A 25,314-nucleotide genomic window follows, 5' to 3' on the forward strand; every position below is an offset into this window, starting at 1 on the left:
ATGATCTTGGGGTCCTGGGATCCAGTCTCTCATCAGGCTCCCCACAGGGAGCCGGCTTCTCCCTCTTCCTATGTCTCTGCCTCTCTCTGTGTGTCTCTCATGAATAAATAAAATCTTAAAAAAAAAAAAACATTTATAACAATTGGACAGGGATTTTCCATTTGTTCAATATAACCACAAAAAGTAGGGCTAACATTTTGTAGGTCTTTGTTTTTTTACATCCTTACCTCGTAATTCATTTTTACTATAGTTTACAAAGATGACTGATCTGTGACAGACTGGAAATTTAAAAAAACTAGATCTCTCCCATCCATCTAAAAAAACAGATGCTTTGCAAAGCCCTGGAGCAGAGGATGGGTACTGGGGGTTTCGGAGGTGCCAGGGGTGCCACCAGGCTGAGATGATATGGCAGACAGACAGCATGTGAACTGGGCAGAAAAAGATGAGCAGGATTCTGACAAAGAGTGTTTGCTTGACCACAGGCTCCTGAACCTTCTCCTGGGTCTGTCTATGTACTTCCTGCAAAATCCAGGTTTACCAAGAACTCTGCTAGGCTAGTTTGACCAGAACCCCCACCCTCGATATCTGGTCAGTCTCCTCGTCCTCCAGCATCCCCCCAGGTGATGTCTGGCTACCTTGGCCTGCCTCCAGAAAGAATCCTGTGGGTTCAGTTTGGTCAGAATCCCCCAGTACCCCTGATGTTCTGTTTTAGTGACTCTCCACCCACTGACCTCCACCCTGCTCCTTGAAGATCAAATCCCATGTATGATGCTGTGTTCAGAGTTGAGCCCCAACTCTCTCCCCCACTGGCAAATCCCACTGCAGTGGCCCCCACACCTATCACGATGGTCTGGAATAAAGTCTGTCCTACCACCTTTGACAGGTGTCACTGAGTTTTTATTTTCTTAACAAGTCCAGTTTCCCAGTGAGCCCACAATTATCCTTTAAAACCAGGGACAGTCTGGAGGCTGGGCTGTGGCCTAGAAACAGGGACACCATCCAAGATTGCCCTTGGAAGTTAGGGGCACCTGCTTGGTCTTTATTTTAAGACTGCACACTTAATTTTTTACCTTGGGAAGAAGCTCTGATGAGCTGGGGTGATGGCTCCTGGCTAGAGCAGTAATAATCTATTAGAACTTTCTATAAAAACACCACAAAGGATGTAGTTGCCATGGGCTAAACAATAGCATGTTTTAAAAATAAACACCCGAGGGCAAAAGACTTCTCCGAGAACTCTCTGATTAAGCTACCACCCACTGGAGAACAAAGTTTTTGTGACAGTCTCTCTCCACCTTGTCATTAAGGTGTCAAAATTAACTCCATTATTGGAAGGTTGTTTTTTTTTTTTTCCCCAGTCTGGCATTTGATGATATGTCACGACTGGGAATGGACACAACATCCAAGAAACTCATTGTTGCACAGGAGTTAAAACCCTCTTATCCAGATGGTCCCTCTATCACCGTCATGGAGAAAAACAAGCATGGACTCAAATCCCAGGCTTCTCTTCTCAGACTCAGTTTCTCCATCTATACAAACACAAGGTTTCAATGCCTCTGCCTCCTACAGGGTAATTGTGAGGAGCAAAGCAAGTAATCTTATACAGCTGCTGTGAAGATTAGAACCAGTATCTGTAACACACCGAGTACAGTGCCTAGAACTTAACTGTACCAGTAAATAGCCTCATTACTGAATGAAATGATCAAATGGAAGGTACTCAGCAAACATTAATTAGCTCATTCATCCCCTCTGAATCCTTCTGTATTCCTTTATCAGATAGGTACTAAAGAGATCCTTTTTTTTTTTTTTAAGATTTTGTTTATTTATTCATGAGAGACACACAAAGAGAGGCAGAGACACAGGCAGAGGGAAAACCAGGCTCCCTGTGGGGAGCCCGAAGTGCGGGATTCAATCCCAGGACCCTGGATCACAACCTGAGCCAAAGGCAGATGCTCAACCACTAAGCCACTCAGGTGCCCCTAAAGAGATCCTTTAAGAGCATCCGTCAGGCCATTTCACACCCTGCTATGACCTCCAATGGCACGGATGATAAACTAGAAAATCCTCATGCTGGCTGAGGAGACCCTGATGGAAAGGTGCCTGCCTGCCCTCCTAGCCCAGGCTGTGCCACCTTCCGGCCTGGTCATCCCCCAGCCCTCACCTGAAGCAGACCCAGCTCCCTCCCAATTTGCAGGGACTCCTCTCTCTGTCCCACTGCCTTCCCTCTACTCTTCACTTGTCTACTTTCAAGACTTTTCTTGGGGCTCCTTCCCTGAGTCACCAGGCTAAACCAGGCTCCTCTGTTTCCTCACCTGGCACCTTGCTCATACATGTTTCACAAGTTGTATTAATAGGCTCATTATTTATCTCCATCTTTTGCACTAGACTGTAGCAAGCAGCATGGAGGGCAGGAGACCCAGATGTCTGCGTGTTCACCAATGCATAGCTAGTGCCCAGCATGTAGGAGGAGCTTGATTAACATGTGTTGGTTGAATGGTTGAACACCTAGTTATGTATGGTTGCTGCCCCAGACCTGAGGGAGGCCTCAGTTTCTGGTGCCTGGACAGCAGAATGTTCCAGAACAGAACTCAAGACTCTGCACCAGTCCCAGGTCCTACTCTTATGATCTGTGTGATCTTGGAACAGGCCTTGGAACTGTCTCTGAGGATGGAGACTGTGTCCCACTCACCTTACTACTTCACTGGGTTGCTACAAGGATTAAATGAACAAGTTCATTCCCCAGGGAAAATAAGGCTAGATATGACCTCACCTTGTGTTCCAGGACACAAGAACATCTCTGCTTCTTGGATTTATACCCCTGGGATGTGACAGGGGAAGAAAAGAGGCAGAAGGGAGCATGCACTGTGCACTCCTCGCCCATGACATCTACTTTTCTTAGAGGCATCTATACAAAGGACTCCCTGAAAATAGGTTATATCAGCACCTTAGACTCTTCTGTGAAGTTAACAAAATACACTGGTCCTTGGGCAGAACCAACTAAAGGTCACTTTGCAGCCTCTGTCAGCAGGTCTACATTTGAAGTTCAAACATGTGTCAAGAAGCAGTGGGCCAGTCTTCTGGTCCTCAGCCATTCAGGGAGCTGTTTTCAACCTTTTTTTTTTTTTTTTTTAAATACCATGGATCTTGGTGGTATTTGTAGTGGGGACCAATTTTTTAGAAGACCCCATGAGCTTCTGAAGGATGCTTATGGTTCAGTAAGAGCATTAAACACATCTCAGAGGATCTAAGGAACTCAGCCATCCTCTTCAAAGTCCATACAAATGCTTTGACATCAGGACAGCTAACAGCTCAGTGAAACTTCTCTCTCTTTTTTTTTTTTAAACCACAACCTAATTATTATTGGGCTTTTTGCTTCTCCTTATTCTATAAAATCAGTAGCTCAGGATTCTGGGTAGAAGTGACTTGTATGCCAGTGAACTTCACAGTTTATTACAAAGAGTAAGTCTTTTTTAATGTTTTCCTTTCTGGAATGAATGCATTGCATGTACCTGCATCTGTAGGGCTCAATTCTAATACTGGCTCTGTAGCTTCTAATGCCAAGGCAGGGACTTTCTAGAAACTTCTGACAGTATCAGGCATACTACGACACAGTACTACTATTTTCCTATTTTACAATTGAGGACAAGTTAAGTAACTTGTCAAGGTTTCACAGCTAGCAAATGGCAGAGCCAGGATTTGAACCAGGCAGTCTGGCTCCTTGGTCTGCACACTTAACCACTTGACTCTCCTGCCTCTCTGTCACTGGTACTGACAAGGTTCTTTGCCTGACTATAACTTTGTCAGGCTCCTGGACCTTCTCCCAGGCCCATCTGTGTATTTTCCCGCAAAACCTAGTTTTCGTAAGAACTCTGCTAAGTCAGTTTAATCAGAACCTGGTATCTGATCACTCTGCATACCTAATCAGGCTTCCCATCCTCCACCTTCCCCCAGGTGATGTGTAGCCACCCTGGCCTGCCCTCAGCAAGAATCTTACTAGGTTGGTTTAGCCAGAATCCCTCTCATGGTTTCTCTTATGATTTTCCATCCACTGACTCCCCTCCCCTGGCTCCTTGGCTATCAGTTCTCACTTGCTGAAGCTGTATTCAGAGTTGAGCCCCATCTCTCTCCCCCACTGCAAAATCCCATCACAACGGTCCCCATACCTATTGTGATGGTCCTGAATAAAGTCTGCGTTACCACCTTAACACGTGGCATTAAATTTTTTAACAATCCTTTCCCACCTGAAGCTCGTTCAGGGTGTTCCTTTGCAGAGAAGGGTGACCACCTGGTGGTCACTGCTGTGACTTGCTTCTCCATGCCTAGACATGTCCCTGATGAAGGCACATGCTGGCCTTTCTGTCCCCACCCCTCTCCCCCGTGTTTCTAGTACTGTGCTCAAAGTCTCACTGTCCTTGAGAGGCCATGTTATCTGCTGTTTTCTTCTGCCTAGAGTCCCTGCTTCCTTCATCTGATTCTTAGGTTTCTTTCAAGACTCCACTCCAGCATCCCCTCTACCAGCCTCATTCCTACAAAGCACTTATCACTGCAATTTTTTTTTTTTTTTTGCTGGGACAGGACCTCTCTTTATATTGTATGTGCCTAGCATAGAGCCTGCGACAATGAAGATGGAATGAATGAATGAATGAGTGAGTGAGTTGTATCCCAGGTCCATGCATTTAACACACAGGAGGTTTCTTAGAGTCTCTGCATGGCATTTCATTCCTTTTTTTTTTTTTTTAAATATTTATTTATTTATTATTCATGAGAGAGAGAGAGAGAGAGAGAGAGAGAGAAAGAGAAAGAGAGAGAGGGAGGCAGAGACACAGGAGGAGGGAGAAGCAGGCTCCATGCCAGGAGCCTGACGCGGGACTCGATCCCGGTACTCCAGGATCACGCCCTGGGCCAAAGGCAGGCGCTAAACCACTGAGCCACCCAGGGATCCCTCCTTTTTTTTTTTTAAAGAAAAAAAATCAGGTTAACTTCTAGTTGAACAGAGCTGTGAGCCAGTGTAGTCACAGTATAGGCAGAAGAGAAAGCTTATTCATGGCTGATTCTTGGGGCCTTCCTATCTCAGAATGAGACTTGGTTGCACCTCTTGCCACTTTTTCATTTGATTACTGTGGCAAGTGGCATTGTAGGAGTTCCACTCCTTACACGTTATGTGCCAGTTTCCTCTTTGGAGAAAAGGCATTGTAGATGTCGAATTATTGCATTAAGTCCTCTGGCTTCCATAACTGTGTTCTAACTCCATGCAAATTTCCTGATGACATTAGGGAAATGTTTAATTCATGCGTGCAAAGCTGCTTAATTCATCTTATTTTCTCACTTCCCCAACAAGGCTTGGGAAGGTTAAAAGAAAAAAAGGCACTTAAATTCAGGCAGAACCCAGTGGTTACAGATGTTGCAAAGGAAGCAAGAAGCTCCTTCGTCTATATGGTTTTAGGCTACAACCCTGCTTTCCTCAGCATGGAGCTTGACGTTTATAGGCCACCTTGAAATAACAATTTTCTAGCGATTAAAGTACCAAAAAAGCACCAATCTTTCCAGAAAGCATGCATACTCCCCTGCCCCCACCAGCTGACATTGACACTAAACACTCTTTGCTCCCTAATGGCAAGAGGTATGACCAAGTGAAGTGATACATGAGCCTTCCACTCTTGTACCTTCTTGCCCACACGGGGATTCATGAATCCAACTGGCTCCCTGCGATCCATGAACAGGTGAGTGGCAGGCATCTCATCCTCTCACAAGTGCTTTTCTCTTTGTTTTCACACAGTTGGGGTTAACAAATGTTGAATTCAACTGAACCGTGTTAAAAGTGGGCACATGCATGGTTCTTCCCACTGGAGGAAGGTACACAGGTACACAGCTGCTTATGAGTAAATGAATACACAGCTTAAAAAACAATGGAGCCCACACCACACAATCCAAGCATGTCATCGCTTGCAAAGCCTGAATTTAAAAAACAGGCTTAGTGGCTGAGCATCTGCCTTTGGCTCAGGTCATGATCCCAGGGTCCTGGGTCATTCTCCCTCTGCCTATGTCTCTGCCTCTCTCTCTGTGTCATTCAAGAATAAATAAGTAAACTTAAAAAATGAAAAACAGGCATCTTCAAATACCTAGACTGACTTCACTCATCCTGCTCCACCCTCCATCCCTCCTCCCTCTGTGCCTCTTTGGAGGCATTTACACTCATTACTTGATATGAATAGTGATTGCTTCCTGTGTTGATTTATTTTTGCCACATGGATTCCACCTCAATGACACTGTATCTTGAGAGTTTGACTCTAGCCTTGTTCTTCATCTTGACCAGCTGCTGGCTGGCCTCCTGTTATCAAAAATAAATGCTTTATTGACACACAGCTATGCCCATCACTTACATATTGTTTATGGCTGCTTTTCTGTGACAGCCAGTTGGGAAGTTGGAAACCACATGGTTTGAAAAGCTAAAATATTCACTATCTGGTCCTTTACAAAAATGTCTCCAGCCCCTTGCTTGTTAGGAAACCAACTTACAGGTGTATTCTACAGCTGGCTGTTGTTTAATAAATACTGTTTATATCTAAGCCTCTGTAAGACTTAATTTTTTTTTTTCTTGGTTAAAAAGTAGTAGAAAAATCTCTGGCCTTAGAGCTGAGATCAAGCCCTCCAAAATTAGAAATCCTAATGCAGAGGCTGGAGTGACAACCATCTAAATTTTGTAACAAGTTTGTTTGTTTCTTTGTTTTTTAAATCATTGAAAGGTAGAGTCTGACATTTATCCTTGAAGGAGCTCCCCACAATTGTAAATCCAATATCCAACCAGTGCTCTTGTCAAAATAGGAAGGTCATCAATAAGCAGAATGCAAGTGTTTTCTACCAAAGTCTTTTTTTTTTTTTTTTAAGATTTTATTTATTCATTCCTGAGAGACACACACAGAGAGAGGCAGAGACACAGGCAGAGGGAGAAGCAGGCTCCATGCAGGGAGCCTGATGCGGGACTCAATCCTGGGACCCCAGGATCATGCCCTGGGCTGAAGGCGGTGCTAAACCATTGAGCCATCTGGGCTGCCCATCTACCAAACTCTTATGTTTGGTACGTGACTTGCTCAGGAGGTGAAAACGGTACTAGGACCCAGGGACGCAGTGGCTTGGGTCTTTTTCTACCAAAGTCTTTTTTTTGGTTTGGTATGAACTTGGAATGTACTGCCCTGCAAACTGATGTGGTTTCTTGAGGAGCTGACATCTGTAGGAAATCCAGATTGAAGTGCCACACGAATGAGTAGGAATAAGCGTCTTGCTCCCAAGAGAGACGGTGCACATAAGAACTGGCATGGATTTAGCATAGTCCAAACTCCCAAATCCTGCAAGTTGGGTAGGAATGCCCTAATCTGTCAGGTGCTAATGGTACCTATTCTAGTGTGAGTCTCCTGATGGGGCCCTCAAGGTAAACCATCCCTTTGTGGCTATGAGGAGGGTTGCCTCTCAAGTGGATAATCCTTGATGGCGGTCATCCCAGGAAGAGGTTGCTCCTGGGTCAGGACAGGGAGACCTGTGTGATGGTGAAATTTTTTCTTTTCAAAACCTAGTGTCAGGTGGTGGGGTCTGGGATGTGGTAATGCCTAGAACATCTTCGGGAGGAAGAATAGGCTGGAAGCTAAGCAAAAGGGGAGCCCTGTTAAGAGAACCTGGGACTCTCAGAAGACCTCATCGGGGAGCAGCTGGGTGTCACTATTGGTATTTCCCCTAATTTCACTTTCCAACCTTTCATAAAGCTTTATCCCAAGGAACAGCCTGGTCTTGGCCATGCTATAAAGAATTAGGTTCTCATTCCTATGTTAGGATAGAGGAGCAAAGGGGGAGCTCTTCAGCATCAGAGGGGTGGCGGAAGGCACAGGAGACACCAGGAAGGGGGCAGCTGTGTTTGGCAGAGCACTTCTGGCCCAGGTGGTGGGGGCAAAGAGGCTGGAGTACAGGAGTTAAGGACCTCTACCTGCCTACAGCTGAGGCGCCATCTTGGGAAGATGGTCAGGGAAACTCTGGGAGTGGCTGTGGAGGGGCTGTTCCCTTTCCTGTGCTGGTCACAGGAGGCTCAAATCATCATCATCATTTGTGTATTAAAGAAAACGTGCTCTGATTTTAAACTCACTGGCTGGTGAAATGTGGACCAGGATTTTCCAGAGCCGCAGTTCTCATGTACAGAAGCCATTTCCCCTGCTATTCCCCTGGTGGTTTGGTACAAATACAGCTTAGAAACAAATCCAAACGTTAATAGGGCCCAAACAGTCTGCACATCATACGAGTGTGTCTCTCAGGATGTAAGTTATGGGAAGGATTCTGTTAGTGCCTACACTGCCTGTCTCTGAAAGTGCCTTGAGATTTTGTCTACCATGCCTTTGTTTTTTTTTTTTTTTAAGATTTTATTTATTTGTAGAGAGAGAGAAAGAGAGAAAGAGAGAGAGAGAGGCAGAGACACAGGCAGAAGGAGAAGCAGGCTTCACGCAGGGAGCCCGATGTGGGACTCGATCTTGGGTCTCCAGGATCACGCCCTGGGCCGAAGGCAGGAGCTAAGCCGCTGAGCCACCCAGGCATCCCTTTTTTTTCTGTTTTAACTAAATTCTAGACATTCTGTTATCTTATTCCTACCTAATTCCATATGCATTAAAAAGGACATTTTCTTACATAACAAAAAGCCATTATCACTAAGAAAATTATCAACAAATTCAAATTTCCTCAGTTAATGGGACATCTTACCCTCATCATCATATGAAGGTGGTTCTTTTTTAAAAAAAAAAAAAAAAAAAGGGACACCGGGGTGGCTCAGCAGTTGAGCATCTGCTTTTGGCCCAGGGCGTGATCCTGGGGTCCTGGGATCGAGTCCCACATCGGGCTTCCTGCATGGAGCCTGCTTCTCCCTTCACCTGTGTCTCTGCCTCTCTCTCTTCTTGTCTCTCTCATGAATGAATAAAATCTTTAAAACAAACAAACAAACAAACCCCCAAAACACAGCTATAAATTAAGTATTTTTATGTCAGCAAAGGCTTTGATGGCAGAGGGTTCTTTTTTTTTTTCCTTGTTAATTCACTAAGAGAGTTTCCTTTATGCAGAAGCACAGGCTACTAGTCATAGATCTCAATTTTTGTTCCTACCTCTAATTTATGTATCACAAGGGAATTCATTTAATTCTCCCCAGCTTCCAATATACATCTTCCTTTGTCCTAATAAGTGTATAAGTTATTGATCTGCTGTATTTATAAAGGCTCTTGAAAAGTGAAAAATGAGGCAGCCCGGGTGGCTCAGCGGTTTAGCGCCGCTTTCAGCCCAGGTCCTGATCCTGGAGGCCCGGGATCGAGTCCCACGTTGGGCTCCCTGCATGGAGCCTGCTTCTCTCTCTGCCTGTGTCTCTGCCTCTCTCTCTCCCTCTCTGTCTCTCATGAATGAATAAATAAAATCTTAAAAAAAAAAAAAAAGTAGGGATCCCTGGGTGGCGCAGCGGTTTGGCGCCTGCCTTTGGCCCAGGGCGCGATCCTGGAGACCCGGGATCAAATCCCACATCGGGCTCCCGGTGCATGGAGCCTGCTTCTCCCTCCGCCTGTGTCTCTGCCTCTCTCTCTCTCTGTGACTATCATAAATAAATAAAAATTAAAAAAAAAACTAAAAAAAAAAAAAAAAAGTGAAAAATGCTCTTCTTGTGTATTTCCACAGCCACTCTGTGCTTTACCCTGCTGGCTCCGTGCTGGGTGAGGAGGCTGAGGACTACTGGGGGTTTGGGAGAGGACCACACACCAGGGAAAAGGTGATGCAGAGGTGCAGAGGCCGGGAGCAGAGCCGAGGAGGAGAGAAGCAGGGAAGCTGCCAGAGGCAGCGATGGAGGATCATAGAGCAGAATCCACCTCAGTCTCTCTCTCTCTCTCTTTTTTCTTAAAATACAGGGAGCCAGCTTCTCCGTCTGCTGTTTCTCCGCCTCTGTGTCTCTCATGAATAAATAAAATCTTTTAAAAAAAGAGAGAAAGAAGGGGGGAGAAAGAATTTGAAAGAGAGGAAGAGCAAGAGAGAGGGGAGAGAGAGAGAAAGAAAATACAAAACCAACAAAACAAAAATAACAAACACCTGTTTGCCTTGAAAATGTAAAGAAAGCATGGTGAGTCATGTTTTCTTACTATCCCAATCTCACTTCATTAAGCAGTTTTCATCCCAACTTTTTAAAAATCCACATACATTTTGATAAATTTTGGATTGTACACAACACTCTGTTTTATCTTCCTATTTGATACCATGTGAGGAACATATCCATATGTCATTCAATGTTTTCAAAACAAGGTTTTTAATAGTTGCAGAGAATCATAACTTAGGAGTATAACTTACATTTAGATTGCTTATAATTTGCCACCATGATTTAAAAAAAAAATGTTACCATGAACATTCTTGTACCTAAATCTTTGAACAGATTGCTGATTATTTACGAGAAATTCTGAGAAACAGAATTACAAAGTGGAGAGACCAGGACATGTTCCAAGCTGCACCCCCCAGAAGTTTGTTCCAATTAATACAATAATCGAAAATGTATGAATGAGCCAGTTTCCCCACAATCTTGCTAATACTAGTAATATTGTTTCCCCTTTAATCTGACAATTTAAATCATGAACATGGCATCACTGTTCCCAGGCTGCTCTGTTCACGTTCCCTCAATCTTTGACTATTTTATCACTCCAGGGCAACAGTATGGATAGGGGTTCTGGTCGGTCTGTCTCTCTCTCTCTGTCTCTCTCCTGTTTAATTGCTGGGGGTTTGCTAAAGGAAAAATGTAGAAATGTCCAGACCCGTGCTACAGCCTCAGAAAGCAGCTGGGCTATGTGAGCAGAGTGCTGAGGGTTGCAAATTATTTTCCTAGATTATCTACAAGACTGAGCTAGCACGCAAAACAGCCAGACTGCAAAAATACCACAAATTATTGACTGCCAAGAGTGGTACATATTTCAATATCTGATATTATACTCGCATATCCAAACATGTATTTTTACCTTTTCTTCTAAAACCCAGTTTTGTGTACGAGTTTTGGATCTGTTGCCTAATTTGGATCAACTTAGACTCAAGTTTTAAATGGTATTGATCAAGTAATTTATGTATCTCATGCAATTGCATGCAAATACAGAATGGTATGTACAACTATAAACATTTGTCTTGGGAGAGAGTCCAAAGCTTTTGTTGTGTTCTCAAAGGAGCCTAAGAAAAGATTTAGTCTTGATGAGGAGAAACTTCTCAGAAACCTCTGAGAAGGCAACACGTACGGGGGCCAGCAGGTAATGGAAATGAGAGCAGTGGACGAGGTGTCAGGTGATAGGGAGTGGTGGGGACTGTGGTGTCCTCAAATGCATTTGCTTCAACTAAATGGAGTAGCTGTCTCTTAGCTCCAGATCACTGTTGGTCTGTGGGGACATGCGTCCAGTATTTCCTGATCTTAATTCTTCTCAGAGGTACCCAGAAATCCATATGCCTACATGAAATCTTCCAAATTTCAAGTGCGTATGATGATTTAAAGTTGAATAGACTTATCTATTCAAGTAAATAATATATAGTACAAACCACTGGGCTACTGATCTGGTCCCCAGGGTCCAGGGCCTAAAAGAAGCCAGGCATTTCAAAACATAATTAAGTATGTACATAAAAATAATTAAATGCTCTTTTTAGGCTTGTAATAAGCCAAGAACACCAAGACCATTTAAGGACCAGGCTCCTAGGGGATTCTAATCTTTCTGGAGTTTGGCATTTGGAAAGTTCAATAGCCAACTCTATAGCTCCTCAAGCAATGCAGCTGCTGAGTACAGCAGAGCCTGATATCCACCTTCCCTCTCCACCGAGCCAACATCCAGTACTCTACATAGATCAGTCCCAGGTCTTTGTAGTGGCAGTGGGGAAAAATGTTTAGAAAAGAACATGTCAAGAATCCTAATTGCATGATTACAGAAAACCCTGATTTTCAAGCTGCCAACACTAGTGACTGTCAGGCCATGTTTTACTTAACACCAGAATTAAGAGAGTACAAGAAAGTATGGAATGCACTGAGCAGCTTACCACACCCAGACTAATGACATTTTTGTAAGCCAAATTAATCTGTACCCCTAGAGGGGAGCTTGCTCTTTAAAGCAACAGAATGACCAAGGAGGAAAAAAGCATTTCCAAATCCAACTGGGTCACAAGTTCGGATTTTAAAATACCAGGCTTTTAAAATATGGTGCCAACCCATCATAAAATGTTTCCCACAGCAAGTGGCTCTGAGTTTCCAGGGCAGGTATGCGGGGGTGTGGACATGCAGTGGGGAAGGTAGAGAGACTCAGAGGGTGGCCGTGTAGAGAGTGGGGGGTAGCACGGCTGCAGTTGGGAAACAGATGAGTGAACTGCTCAAAACAACATCGAAACTGACAACCACATTTTGCCTGGGGATACTGGTTGACATTTCAGTGACCAAATATGTGGGCGTTTTTTTTTTTTTTTAAACGTCTGTGCCCTGGATAGAGTTTTATTTATAATATGTTTGAAAATGGCATCTTCCTCTCAAGACATCACATGGCTGGCCAAACGAAGATTCGAGCGAGGAGCGGTGGACAGTGCCCTAGGCAGAGCAATGCCACTTTGTGAATAATGTAGTATTTCCACTCAAGCAAAATATACACTTTCCAAGGAGTGTGTATGAGTGCGTGTGTATGTGAGGCATCAAATGCATTTCAATTTTTTCCATAATTAGAAAAGAACTTAACAGACAACTCCTTAAATAATCACAGAGAACATCCGTTTTCTCAAGGTACCTGTAATCATGCTGGATATAATTAATGGCAAAATGATGAGTTTCAGCATCCTCATTAGGATTTCACCGGGAAAAGCAAAGTAGAATTTCTCCAGACTAGACAGCTTGCTGTATTCTCGAACCAAGACTCCTATGGCAATCCCTAAGAACGACAAAGATTGGAAAGGAGAAAAGAAAACAAGCATTGAGTTCTTCTGTATATATTTCAAAAAAATACCTCCCAATACCCCCACATTTTAATGGCAAGAGAAACAGTTTAGATGATCTTCCGTGAGTGAAAATTTTAGACTTAAAAAACAAATCACATTTTAATGAATGCAAAGTGCACATTATTCAGTGAATCTGTAAAAAGTACTCCTCATGTGAAAGGTTGTGTTTTCATTTTTCTCCGTCAATTATATTTATTATAATGACAAAACATCAAAAACACTGTGAGAAGGAAAAGAAATTCATCACCTCATGTGAAAGGTTGTGTTTTCATTTTTCTCCGTCAATTATATTTATTATAATGACAAAACATCAAAAACACTGTGAGAAGGAAAAGAAATTCATCACCTAATATAATTATTTTGTTTTACACTCCCCTTAATCTTTGTCTACTTCAGGTATTTTACATTTTATTTTTGTTTGTTTTTTAAAGTAATCTGTAACCCCAACACGGGGCTTGAACCCACCACTCTGAGATCAAGACTCTCATGCTCTTCTGACTCAGACAGCCAGGCATCTCAGGTGTTTTACATTTTATAGCTTCCATATCCATGTAATTTTTGTCATTTTCTCATACTCTTTGCATGATAGTTTTTATTAGTACTCTGTGTTTATGCAACTTTTGTGATTTTAATAGCAACATATGGTTCTCCTGGTTTGATATGTTTACATGTTGTTAAACAACTGTGTTGTCCAATGCTCTTCATCCTGCTCTGGTTATTTCTAGATGATGATGTGTCCAAATTGGTTTGACCAAGAGGCTTTTTAAGAAGCTACTGAACCCGAGTACCTTGGACACTGAGGCTTATATTTATGTGAGTGTAGGGAAATGTTCAAAATCAAGAAATGTTACACAGTGGAAGCCTGAACAATGATGGAGCTCGGGGCACCAATCCCCGCATTGTCGAAAATCTGTATATAACTTTTGTCTCCCCCCAAAAATAGTTAGTGACAGCCTGCTGTTGACTGGAAGCCTTATCCATAATATAATCAATTAACATGTATTTTGTATGTTATATGTACTATGTACTGGATTTTTACAATAAACTAAGCTAGAGGAAAAAAATGTTATTAAGAAAGTCACAGGAAGAGAAAATACATTTACAGGGCTGGATTGCATTTACTGAAAAAAATCCATGTGTACATGGACCCACGCAGTCAAACCCATGTTGTTCAAGAGTCAACTGCACGTTCTCTGAACACTTGCCTTCACAAGACGTCTATATGAATTCCTTCCTTGTGCTGGCTTTGGTAACTACAAATCACAAACTTTAAATATTTCTTACTTATCCTCTTCTGAAGGTCCCAACATTTAACTGCCTTATTCTTTCCAACTCTCACACATTGCCCCTTTGTAATACTTCTTTTTATAAATTTAAAAAAAGGTTTTATTTATTTATGAGAGAGAGAGAGAGACAGACAGACAGTGCACATGAGCAGGGGGAGAGGGAAGGGGAGAGGGAGAATCCTAAGCAGACTCTGTGCTGAGCCTCACCATCCTGAGATCATGACCTGTGCCAAAATCAAGAGTCAGATGCTTAACTGACTGAGCCACCTGGGCGTCCCCTTTCTTTTTTTTCTTAAGTTTATTTATTTCTTTTAAGCAATCTCTCCACCCTACATGGGGCTCGAACTCACAACCCCAAGATCAAGAGTCACATGCTCTTCCAACTGAGCCAGCCAGGAGCCTCACTATACCCCCATGTTTTTTAAACCAAGACATAAAATGGGCTGGGATGAACCTGTACATCTTTTTTCCCCTCATCAACCTCTGAGGATGATATGTTAATTGGAGATAAAATGGCTAAACAGCAGAAACACTCAAGGAGGATATCCCTGGATCTGCTCCTTTACAAACTCAGATAATTAGTCTGTGAAAATTTACAGTTGCTTCGGCACAATTAAGAAATCTAGGGCAACAAAGAGATGTGAATTATAATCAAAACTAGAGTTTTCATTTAAATTCAGGTATACTTCCCATGTGTGTTAGTAGGCCAAATAAAGGAACCCCACAAGATACATCTGTGTAGTGACCTCATCCTTGGTTTAATTTTATTTTCCTACATGTTCTACCTTTGTCTTAATCTCTTTATTTTGGGCATGCATTTCTAAATGTATTTCTGATCAGTCACTTAAAATTACTTTTGGGGGACACCCAGGTGGCTCAGTGATTGGTTGTCTACCTTCAGCTCAGGTCGTGATCCCAGGGTCCTGGGATCGAGTCCTGCATTGTGCTCCCTGCTGGGAGCCTGCTTCTCCCTCTGCCTGTGTCTCTGTTTCTCTGTCTCTCATTACTAAATAAATAAAAACCTTAAAAAAATTAAATTACTTTTGTAACAAACATATGCACAAACATTTCTCAAATTGTAACTAAGACAAAAGGAAAAAAAAAAGCTCTAATACCAATCCTACTTGGTTCATATTTCAAAACCTAGGGTTAGAGATTCCTGAATGGTTCAGAACGCCAAGGATTCAAAATATTTTAGGTGAATTTAAAAAGCATGTTGTGCTTACTTCCTACTTAATAAATGCCTCTGTTCAGCTGTTCTATATGGAACATACCTACTTTATGCTGTAAGGAAACTCTGTAGTGTTCAGTGTTTTAAAAAACCAAACAAACATTCTCTCTCATACTCTTTAGGTTGCCTCAAATAAATTTTTGGCTTGTATGTCAAAGAAAGCTCTGTGTTTAAAAAGAAAGGAGATGTGTCTGTGCTCAAAAACCCACCACAAAAGCACTCTGTTGAGTAGCAAAAGAACCCCATGTGCTCCAATTTTAAGGTTTATATTACTAACGATTAACTGTGACTCTAATCATCTCCACCCCAAATAAATGCAGGGAAATTAGAGAGAAGTGTACTTGCTATTTTTTAGTTTTTATCCAGATCATGGGTTTTTACAGGAGAAATAAGAGTCACCACAAAGAGTCATTTCAAATCTATCAGAGGTGACAAGCATCATGAATAGGTTACTGTTTTTAAACTTTTTATCAAATGTGTTCTTGAAGTAACACGAATTATAATTCTTTTCTTTCCCCTCCCTCCCTCCCTCCCTCCCTCCCTCCCTCCCTCCCTCCCTCCCTCCCTCCCTTCCTTCCTTCAAGGAAAGAGAATATAAATACCAACCAAGACCAGGAGAAGCAGTTGAGAGATTTGCCCTGGGCCAGAGATGTCATCCCAGGACCTTCAAGTAAGATGTGGCTGGTGAAGAAGCACAGCCAGGAGTTATACCTTGTAAACGGGTGTGTTTTATATTGGTCTCAGAGCAGTTTGGAAAAATTGGATGCCTGTTAAGAAAAATCCCTGGAAGATTTTCCAGGTCCCAAGATGAGGTCAAGATTTCACAGGGCACAATCCTTCTCTACATTTCTCCAGAGCCAGAATCTTGGACTGGAGCGGTCTCCAAAGACAAAGGCTGTTGGGAATAAGAGCCTGCCTGGAGGTACACAGTTCAGACCCATTTGGCAGGATAACTCCCAGAAGTAGGGAAGGTGAAGATCAAGAACTTCCCTGAATGGTACAGCAATCTGGAGGCCTTTGGCAGGGCTAACAAGGAAGCCCAAAGGTAGAATTATGTAGATCTCTGTAGCCCCAGAAATTACCAGGAACTTATTCTAGGGCAGCTTTCTCTCACTCAGGCAAGAAGATCCCAAGCAGGTACTAAGGCTGGGAAGAGCTCTGTGTCAGACCACCCGCTTGAGTTCTTACTCTGCCATTTACAAGGTTTGTCACTTGGGCTGTAATTTTAACCTCTCCCATCATGGAGTGGTGGGATGGAAGGTACGGGGCAAAGGGCTTGGATGAGATGCCCTTAGGGTCCATTCTAATGCCCGAGATACTATGATAATCTCTGACCGTTAATGTCCTCAGCTTTAAAATGGGCTCATAGGACTAGTTCATTGGCTCCCTAAAGAGCTGGCTGGACCTTCCCCAGTATTTATGCTAAGTATAAGTGTATCAGTAAAACAGGGAAGAAAAAACTCGGGCAGAAAACGAGATCTCAGCTGGAGATTTCAAGTTCATATTGTTTCAAACCACTGCCAGTCCAGTAGCCCTATCTTGGAAGAAATGCAGTGATTTTTTTTTTTCACTCTAAGCTTATAAAAAATTATTGTTCAAGAAATAATTCTGGAGGGGTACCTGGCTGGCTCAGTCAGTGAAGCGTAGGACTCTTGATCTCGGGGTTTTGAGTTCAAGCCCCATAATGGGTGTAGAGATTACTTAAAAATAAAAATCTTGAGAGAATGAATTCTGGAAATCAAAATAAAAGAAAAAAGTCACGTATAATAATTTATACTGACCTATCCTCCCTTTCTGCCTCCGGTTCTATCCAGCCTGTTCTTATGTACACATGTTTTTTTTTTTATATGTAGTTATAAAAATTAATCTGGGGACAGTAGCTGAATTGCATTTCAGAAAACAGATTTATGAAAACAGCATTGTTCCTGTTTCAGGGTATTTTCAGAAAAGAGATTAAAATCTTCTGTGTATTTTTTTTTTTTTTAATCAAAGCCCCAGAATGGTTCTCTGGTACACTGACTGATTTTGGCTTGATTGAATAAGAACTATTGGCAAAGGAAAAAATATTTTTAATTATCACTGAAATAGTTATCTAGCCATGCCATCTTGTAAGGCACCATATTAGGGAAATTAACAATATGCCTTCCTGCCCTCTGGGAGCTAATCTAAGATGAACAGTGATAACCAGAAAATAAAAAGTGTAGAATGAATAGTTATTAACAAATGACCATATGCATATACTGAATAGATGGGAGGATGGTTTTTCTAGCCTGTCCCTGCACTGAAATAGACCTGTTCCCCTCGTTCACTATTTTCCTCGGAGCTGAATAGCTCTACCATTGAGAGCTCTTTAAAGGCATTTGGCTCCAAAAAGATGCCTCTGTAAAGCTTTATTTTTAAATCCTTAAGAAATGTATTTATTGCACAAGCAGTATTATCACAGTTCTACTGGAAACAAGAAGTTCAAAAATTCACTCACAATCTCAAAGAGAAATTGTTTTCATTTTTTCCCCATATACTATTGTGGTTCATCATAATTTAAATAAAAATTTGAGAAAAATAACATAATGGTTAACAATTACTGAGTACGTACTGTATGTCAGGCTCTGGGCTAAGCACTTCAGATGAAGTGTCTCTTGATATTATCTCTTGTCATTTTTAATGGCTGTTATTACTATGGGATTAGGGCAATTTTTCATTGAGATAAAATTCACAGAAGATAAAATTTATCATTTTTAAAATGTACAAACTCAGGGGTTTTTAGAATATTTACAACATTGTGCAACCATCACCACTATCGAATTCCAGCATATTCCCATCACAGAAAAAGAAACCCATACCCACCAGCAGCCACCCCCCAAACCTCCCTTGCCTCAGCCCCGGGCAACCACTAATCTGCTTTCTGCAGATCTGCCAATCCTAGACATTTCATCTAGATGGAGTCATACAACACGGGGCTATGATGGTTAGTTAGTTGTAGGTGTTAACTGGGAGAGGCCATAGTGTCAGTTATTCAATAAAACACCAATCTGGGTGTGGCTGTGAAGGTATTCTGTAGATGTGACTAACATCTACAGTAAGTTCACTTTACATTACCCTTGACAATCTAAGTGGTCTCATCCCATCAGCCTTTGAAGGCCAAGGTTTCATGCAGAAGAAGGAATTCTCCTCAGGATGGGCAGCTCCAACTTCCTGCCCAAGTTGCTGGCCTGCCCTATGGATTTCAGGCTTAAATGGGACCCTCAATTGTGTGAGCCAATTCCTTAAAATAAATCTCATGTAAATTTACAGAAGAGATTCTGTTCCTCAGGAGAATCCTGACTGATACCATGGCATGTGTGTCTGGATTCCTTCACTTAGTATGTTTTCAAAGTTAATCTGTGAAATTTGAATGGGTTTTGTCTTGTTTTGGGTATTTCTCATTTAATATATTACAGGCATGTCCTCTCATGCTACACACCTTCATCTTTTTTAAGTGCTGGATAATACTGCTTTGGATGGACACATTTCTTGACTACCACCCAACTGTTAAACATTTCAATTCTTGACAATTTTGTTGAGTGTTACGGACTTTTCCTCATGACCAAAGGGGATGAGCATCAAATATGATATAAAGGCTTTAGTTATTGTGCAGTTTCAGGCTCAAGGGAAGAAAGTCCATTAAAGGCATTCTTTGTAGTATCTAAATTCAAGGAAAAGCAAAAATAAGTGCACATTTATTAAAATCCAATTATATGCCAAGTCTGGTATTGAATGCTGGAGGATCTGAGGAGGAGGAGTCGAAAAAATACAATTTTGTTCTTACTGCAATAATAAACATTTCCCTTCATGAACTGATCTGTCCCCTGTCAACAGGAAATGTGGTCTGTACTGCTTTGTCTATAGAGATGACTGTTTACACTGAATTTTTTCAGCCTAATGCCCTTTCAGCCCTTAATGCCCACCCCCCTATTTGCCCATCACCTACAATTAAGAATTCATTCTGGCTCAGAGAGAAAGTTTTTTTTTTTTTTTTTAAAGATTTAATTTATTTATTCATGAGCGACACACAGAGAGAGGCAGAGACATAGGCAGAGGGAGAAGCAGGCTCCCTGCAGAGGTTGATGTGGGACTCGATCCCAAGACTTTGTGATCTCGACCTGAGCCGAAGGCAGATGCTCAAACAACCACTCAGGCATCCCAAGAAAGTTCTTTTGATGAGGATCTAACAGGTTTCTCTATATGTCCCTAGCCATTAAAATGTATAATGTTGTTATGTGTTTGAAAATTGGACTTCCGCAGTATCAGTCTAGATACAGTGTTTTGTAGCCTATCTTTTCCTTTTGAGATTTTTTTTCACCCTATGTTTAAGACTTACTCATATTAATATAGGTAGATCCATTATAAGTGGTGTCCAGTATTCCATACCACACTCCCTATTTTGTTTTTGTTTTCTGTATCATTAAATTCTGCTCTTACAAATGATCAAATGATCGTTCCTTCCATTTTTTCTAGGTTTGCCCTCTTCTTTCTCTAACTTTGTGGGTTGACTGCTTAGCCCATTAACTTATTTGTTTCAATATATGCATGTAAAAGTATACCTTTCCTTCTAGATTTTGTGTTTGTGTTCCCTAAATTATTACATAGTATTCTCATTGTCGTTTAGTTCTAAAGGTCTTCCAACTGCTATTGTGATTTCTTCTTCAACTGCAAATTCTCTAAACCTATGCTTGTTAAGTATCCAGCTACATGAGGATTTGGGGGCTTTTAACACTACTTCTTTTTATCTCTGTGATGTATTCTCACTGATTTTCTTGTACCTACTTCAGTTTACCCATGTTTCCTTCAGCTGTACTTAGAGGATGTTTCATTCATCTGCTGAGTTTCTAATTCCACTGTCTCTTAGTTTCATCTCTGGAAGTTTTATTGTATCCTTTTCAGAGTGTCCTTCTTCTATTTCCTAGTTTCTACTCACCTGTTTCTCTTTGATCATTTTCCTTAAAGATTTATTTATTTATTTTAGAGACAGAGAGCACGCACGTGTGGGGTAGAGGGGTAGAGGGAGAGGGAGAGAGAGAATCTTCACCAGACTCCACACAGAGCATAGAGCCAGATACCGGGCTTGATCTCATGACCCTGAGGTCATGACCTGAGCCGAAACCAAGAGTTGGATGCTTTACCAACTGAGCCACCCAGGCGCCCCTTTCTTTAATCATTTTAAACATACTTAGCATTCTTTTAGATTGTTGTATCATCTCCAGTTTTGGAATATGCATCGTCTTGCTTGTGGTGTATATATATTAACTGGTATCATTTCCTTGTGTGGTTTGTAATTTTTGACTGTAGATTTCTCTTTTGGAGAGGGGAGAGGCTTTCATAGAGTAGGACACCTGTTTTTCCCTGGGATTTAGGTGTTTCAAGATCACTAGGACTGTTTTCCTATTAGTTTTTCAGTGTAGGAAGTCAGCATTCTTCCCCCCGCCCCACCTCAAGTTTTTACTTAAATTCAAGTTAGTTAACATATAGTGTTGGTTTTAGGAGTAGAATTTAGTGATTCATCACTTACATATAATACCTAGTGCTCATCACAAGTGCCCTCTTTAATGCCCCCCCCCCATCCCCCCTCCAGCAAACTTCAGATTGTTCTGTATGGTGGAAGTCAGCATTCTGTGGTAGTGTAAATTTAGATCAAATACCCAGTTAAGTCTGCATTTTAATTTTTTTATAGATGCCCCTCTTCCTTGTTACTTGTAGCCATGGGGAGATGGCAAGCTTTCTTGAGGTTTTCCTGAGTCACTGGGTAGAATTTTTCTGGTATTCTTTTCAAGGATAGGACTAAATTTTGAGAGTCTAGCTTTATGCAGAGGTCTGATTCTAGCTCCTTCACTCACACAGTCCAAACTCACATCTCTTTTCCATGTGAATATTAAAACCCATTTCCCATCATTAAGGCCTATAATTGGGTCTAGACCTTAGCATCACTTTTTTCTTTTTTTTAACACTTCTCATTTTGAGTCCCCTTTTTATTTCTGGCACATGAGGACAGACCTTCCCAACCTACTTTCCTTCCTTCCTTTTTTTCTTCTCTCCCTCTTTTATTTTTAGATTTTTAAGTAATCTCTACACCCAATAGCGGGCTTATACTCACAACACCACGATCAAGAATCACACATGTAACCGACTGAGCCAGCCAGATGCCCCAGGACTTTCCTTTGAGTCTAGGTTTAGTGATTTGAAGAGGGGTGTTATATTTCCATGTTTGAGATGGTAGGGATCAATCCACTTGAGCTCAGCCATCAAACTACTAGATGTTACAACATCTCCAATTATTTCTTCCTTTTCTTTCCAATATGTAAACTTTAGGATGGATAAGGAAGTCTATGATGATTAAAGCTAAGAGTTCCACAGTATATAGGAAAGATCTTGTTATATTAAAACATCCGCTGCTGTTCCAGGTACTCCCATGTAACCTCTTGGGATCAATTAAGCCAACAATCATTTATAGACCACCTAATTCCTACAACACATTGCCCAACAGGGAAATAGAGATGAGAGTAATGCATAATCAAGGGGTCTTTAATCTACATGATGAAATGAGGCATATTAAATCATGCGAGACACTGTAAGGGAAGAAACTAATTCAGCACCAACTCTTTAGGAGGCAGGCTCTATAGTCAGATGATCTGTGTTCAAACACTGGCCTCATCATTTTATTAGCTGTACTCTCGGGGCAAAGCATTTATCTTGATGCCTGTGCATCCGTTTTCTCTTCTGTAACAACAGGCATAATAAAATATCAACCTCCTAGATCACTGGTAGGTTTAAAAATGAGACTATATATAAAGTGCTTAGAATCAACAGTACCTGCCTCTCATAGTAAGTACTCAGTCAATGTGAGCTATTACTATAGGCTATATCCTCTTCGTAGGTTTTCTTGTAAAATCTTTGAAACAGTTATGCTCTCAAGTGAGCCATGGTTACTGAGCTCATATCAGTAGAGTCAGAGGTTTATGGGAGAAATTCATGTAAAATATTTTCATTGTGATAAATTTACAAGCTATTCCCTTAGTCTATTACATGTATTTTGGTAGAAAAATATTTCATTTTATCCTATAAATGAAAAAAATTCCAGGGTTAAAGCAATGACACACAAAGCACCCATGAGATGCGCCAAATGTAATCTATGTCCATTTGATACCACTTGATGTCCCTGAAATAAAAGTCTCAGGATCTTGGCACCATAAGAAAAGCATTTTTAATTTTTCTTTTTTTTTTTTTAAGACTTTATTTATTTATTCATGAGAGACACACACACACACACAGAGAGAGAGAGAGAGAGAGAGAGAGAGAGAGAGAGAGGTAGATACACAGGCAGAGGGAGAAGCAGGCTCCATGCAGGGAGCCCGATGTGGGATTCGATCCGGGTCCCCAGGATCACGCCCCAGGCTGCACCCGGCACTAAACTGCTGCGCCACCAGGGCTGCCCCATTTTTAATTTCTTTAGGTGTCTTCTGAAATATTTTTCATGGTGATTCAACAATCTAATTAAATTCTGCAAATATTTACTGTTTAAGAGATGCAGTAGTGGGAATAAAGATATAAAAATGGACAGCATAAAATCCCTCTCTCAAGAAGCTCCTAGTCTAATGAGGGCTTGTCATGGAATGCAACCTCCCTCCTTGAGAAGACTAGGAAGTGGAGAAAGCTGAGGAAGGCCCAACAGTGAATACAAATAGATAGTTATTTCTAGATTTCTATGGAATTGTTTCCAAGCCTGAGAGCACCTCAGGAAAATGCCAACCGGTTTTCATCAACCAGCAATGAAGAGAAGCTGCAGCCAGTCCTAGGATGGCACCAACATCACATCAGGCTAAATCCAAGGAAGCCACAAGAAGAAAGAGGAAGACTGCTGAGGCAGACACAGACCGAATAGCCGTTTGAGGAGTACAGCAACAGGGAGGCTGACATGAACAACAGGCTTCCCAAACTTCAATGTGCATATCAATCACCTAGGGATTTTGGTTTTGTTTTATTTTATTTTTATTTAAAAAAAATTTTTTTAAAGACAATTTTTTTTAAAGATTTTATTTATCCATTCATTAGAGACACAGAGAGAGTCAGAGACATAGGCAGAGGGAGAAGCAGGCTCCATTCAGGGAGCCTGATGTGGGACTTGATCCCAAGACTCCAGGATCACACCCTGAGCCAAAGGCAGATGCTCAATGGCAGATGCTGCAAATTGAGCTACCCAGGCATCCCTGCTTGTTTTAAAATAGGCTCCATACTGGGCTTGAACTCATGACCCTGAGATCAAGACCTGAGCTGAGATCAAGAGCTGGACTCCTTACTTGAGCCATCCAGGTGCCCTACCTGGGGATTTTGTTAAAAGACAGATTCAGCCAGTGGGATCATGTTTTGAGTAGCAAGGAGATAAGTGAGCCTGGCAAGGGCACCCTAAGATCTTGCCAGTCATGGTGACATTCACCTCGACACATCAGAAAGATATGCTGCCAGCCTCAAGCCCCAGCACAGTGAGGAAATGGCACAGTCAGCATGCGATCTAAGCACAACTGCTCCCACTGCAAAGACCCTGAACACACACCTGTCTTTGCTGACTCTTAGACTGTCGCACAGAGTCACCTTCTTCAGCTGTGTTTCCCCCTATTCCCTATTCTGCCTCAGTTCTGGGGCTCTATGTCTTCTACAAGGTGTGCAGCAATAAAGTCACAGTTGAACCCAAAAGAAAAGAATGGGCCTTCACCCGGCCACTATGAAATTTCCAACCAAGTCGCCTCAAATAGGCAAACTCCTCCTGACCAGAAGAAAAGTGTTGGAGTGATAGGTGACTGGGGGGTGGGGATAGCTCATCCGCCTCAGAATTTTTCTTTAAGAGCAAAAGACAAAAATCTTACTTTGAAGCAAAATCAAAGTTTCCATACCACCATGGATAAAAATGCCATAAACTTTCAAGCTTCTACCACCTCACATACCCTCAGGCTTCATGGCTTCTACCAGTGAAGGAGATGGGGACCTTGGCTTTCTCAAGGTGAGAAATCCCAGGCCAACAAAATGCTTCCTTTTCACTCCAAACCCCACTTTTGAATGTAAGTTCTGGTGACCTTCCAGACACTAATAATTAAATACAAGGTAGGGCCTGGTAAAGACCACAACATGGCAGCAAAATACAAATCTTTCAAAGTTTTGCTTTGCAATTGATTCAAGAAAGGTAGATACACAAATCATATATTGGTAAGTGTCTAGGATCCAGAATATATACACAACTCCCACAATTCAACAATTAAATGGGCAAAGGATTTGAAGAGACATTTCTCCAAAGAAGATACATAAATGCAAAGAAGGATGTTCAAAATCATTAGTCATCAGACAAATGTGAAGTGGAAGTCACACACACTCATTAGGGTGGTTCTTTAAAGAGCAAACAAAACAGAAATTGACAGGTTGGTGAAGATGTGGAGAAATTGGAATGTGAACATTCCTATGATGTTGGTGGTCATCTAACAGTGTGAACCCTGTGGAAAACCACAATTCCTTGAGAAGTCAAACATATGTACCTTAGGACCGAACAATTCTACTCCAAAGCATATAGTCAAATTTAAAACATGCCTTCACATGAACGCTTGTACCTAAATGGTCACAGCAACATTATCCATAATAGTCAAAAAGTGAAAAATAATAAATGTCTATCAACTTATTACTGGATAGAGAAACTGTGATATATTCATATAATGGGACATTATTCAGCCATGGAGAGGAATGAAACACTGACATGGTATGGTGCGGATGAGCCTTGAAGAGTTTATGCTGAGTAAA

General features: G+C 41.6%; 1 protein-coding gene across 1 annotated transcript in view; it reads right to left on the reverse strand.

Moving 5' to 3' along the window:
- Window positions 1–25,314, reverse strand: part of SLC1A1 (solute carrier family 1 member 1) — a 77,180-nt gene that overhangs the window by 25,931 nt on the left and 25,935 nt on the right. The window contains exon 2 of the mRNA XM_072761747.1: window positions 12,780–12,920. Coding sequence (XP_072617848.1) covers window positions 12,780–12,920 — 141 coding nt within the window. The remainder of the gene's footprint in view (window positions 1–12,779; window positions 12,921–25,314) is intronic.

The sequence above is a fragment of the Vulpes vulpes genome, chromosome 1, assembly GCF_048418805.1.
Source record: "Vulpes vulpes isolate BD-2025 chromosome 1, VulVul3, whole genome shotgun sequence".
Taxonomy (NCBI): Eukaryota; Metazoa; Chordata; class Mammalia; order Carnivora; family Canidae; genus Vulpes; species Vulpes vulpes.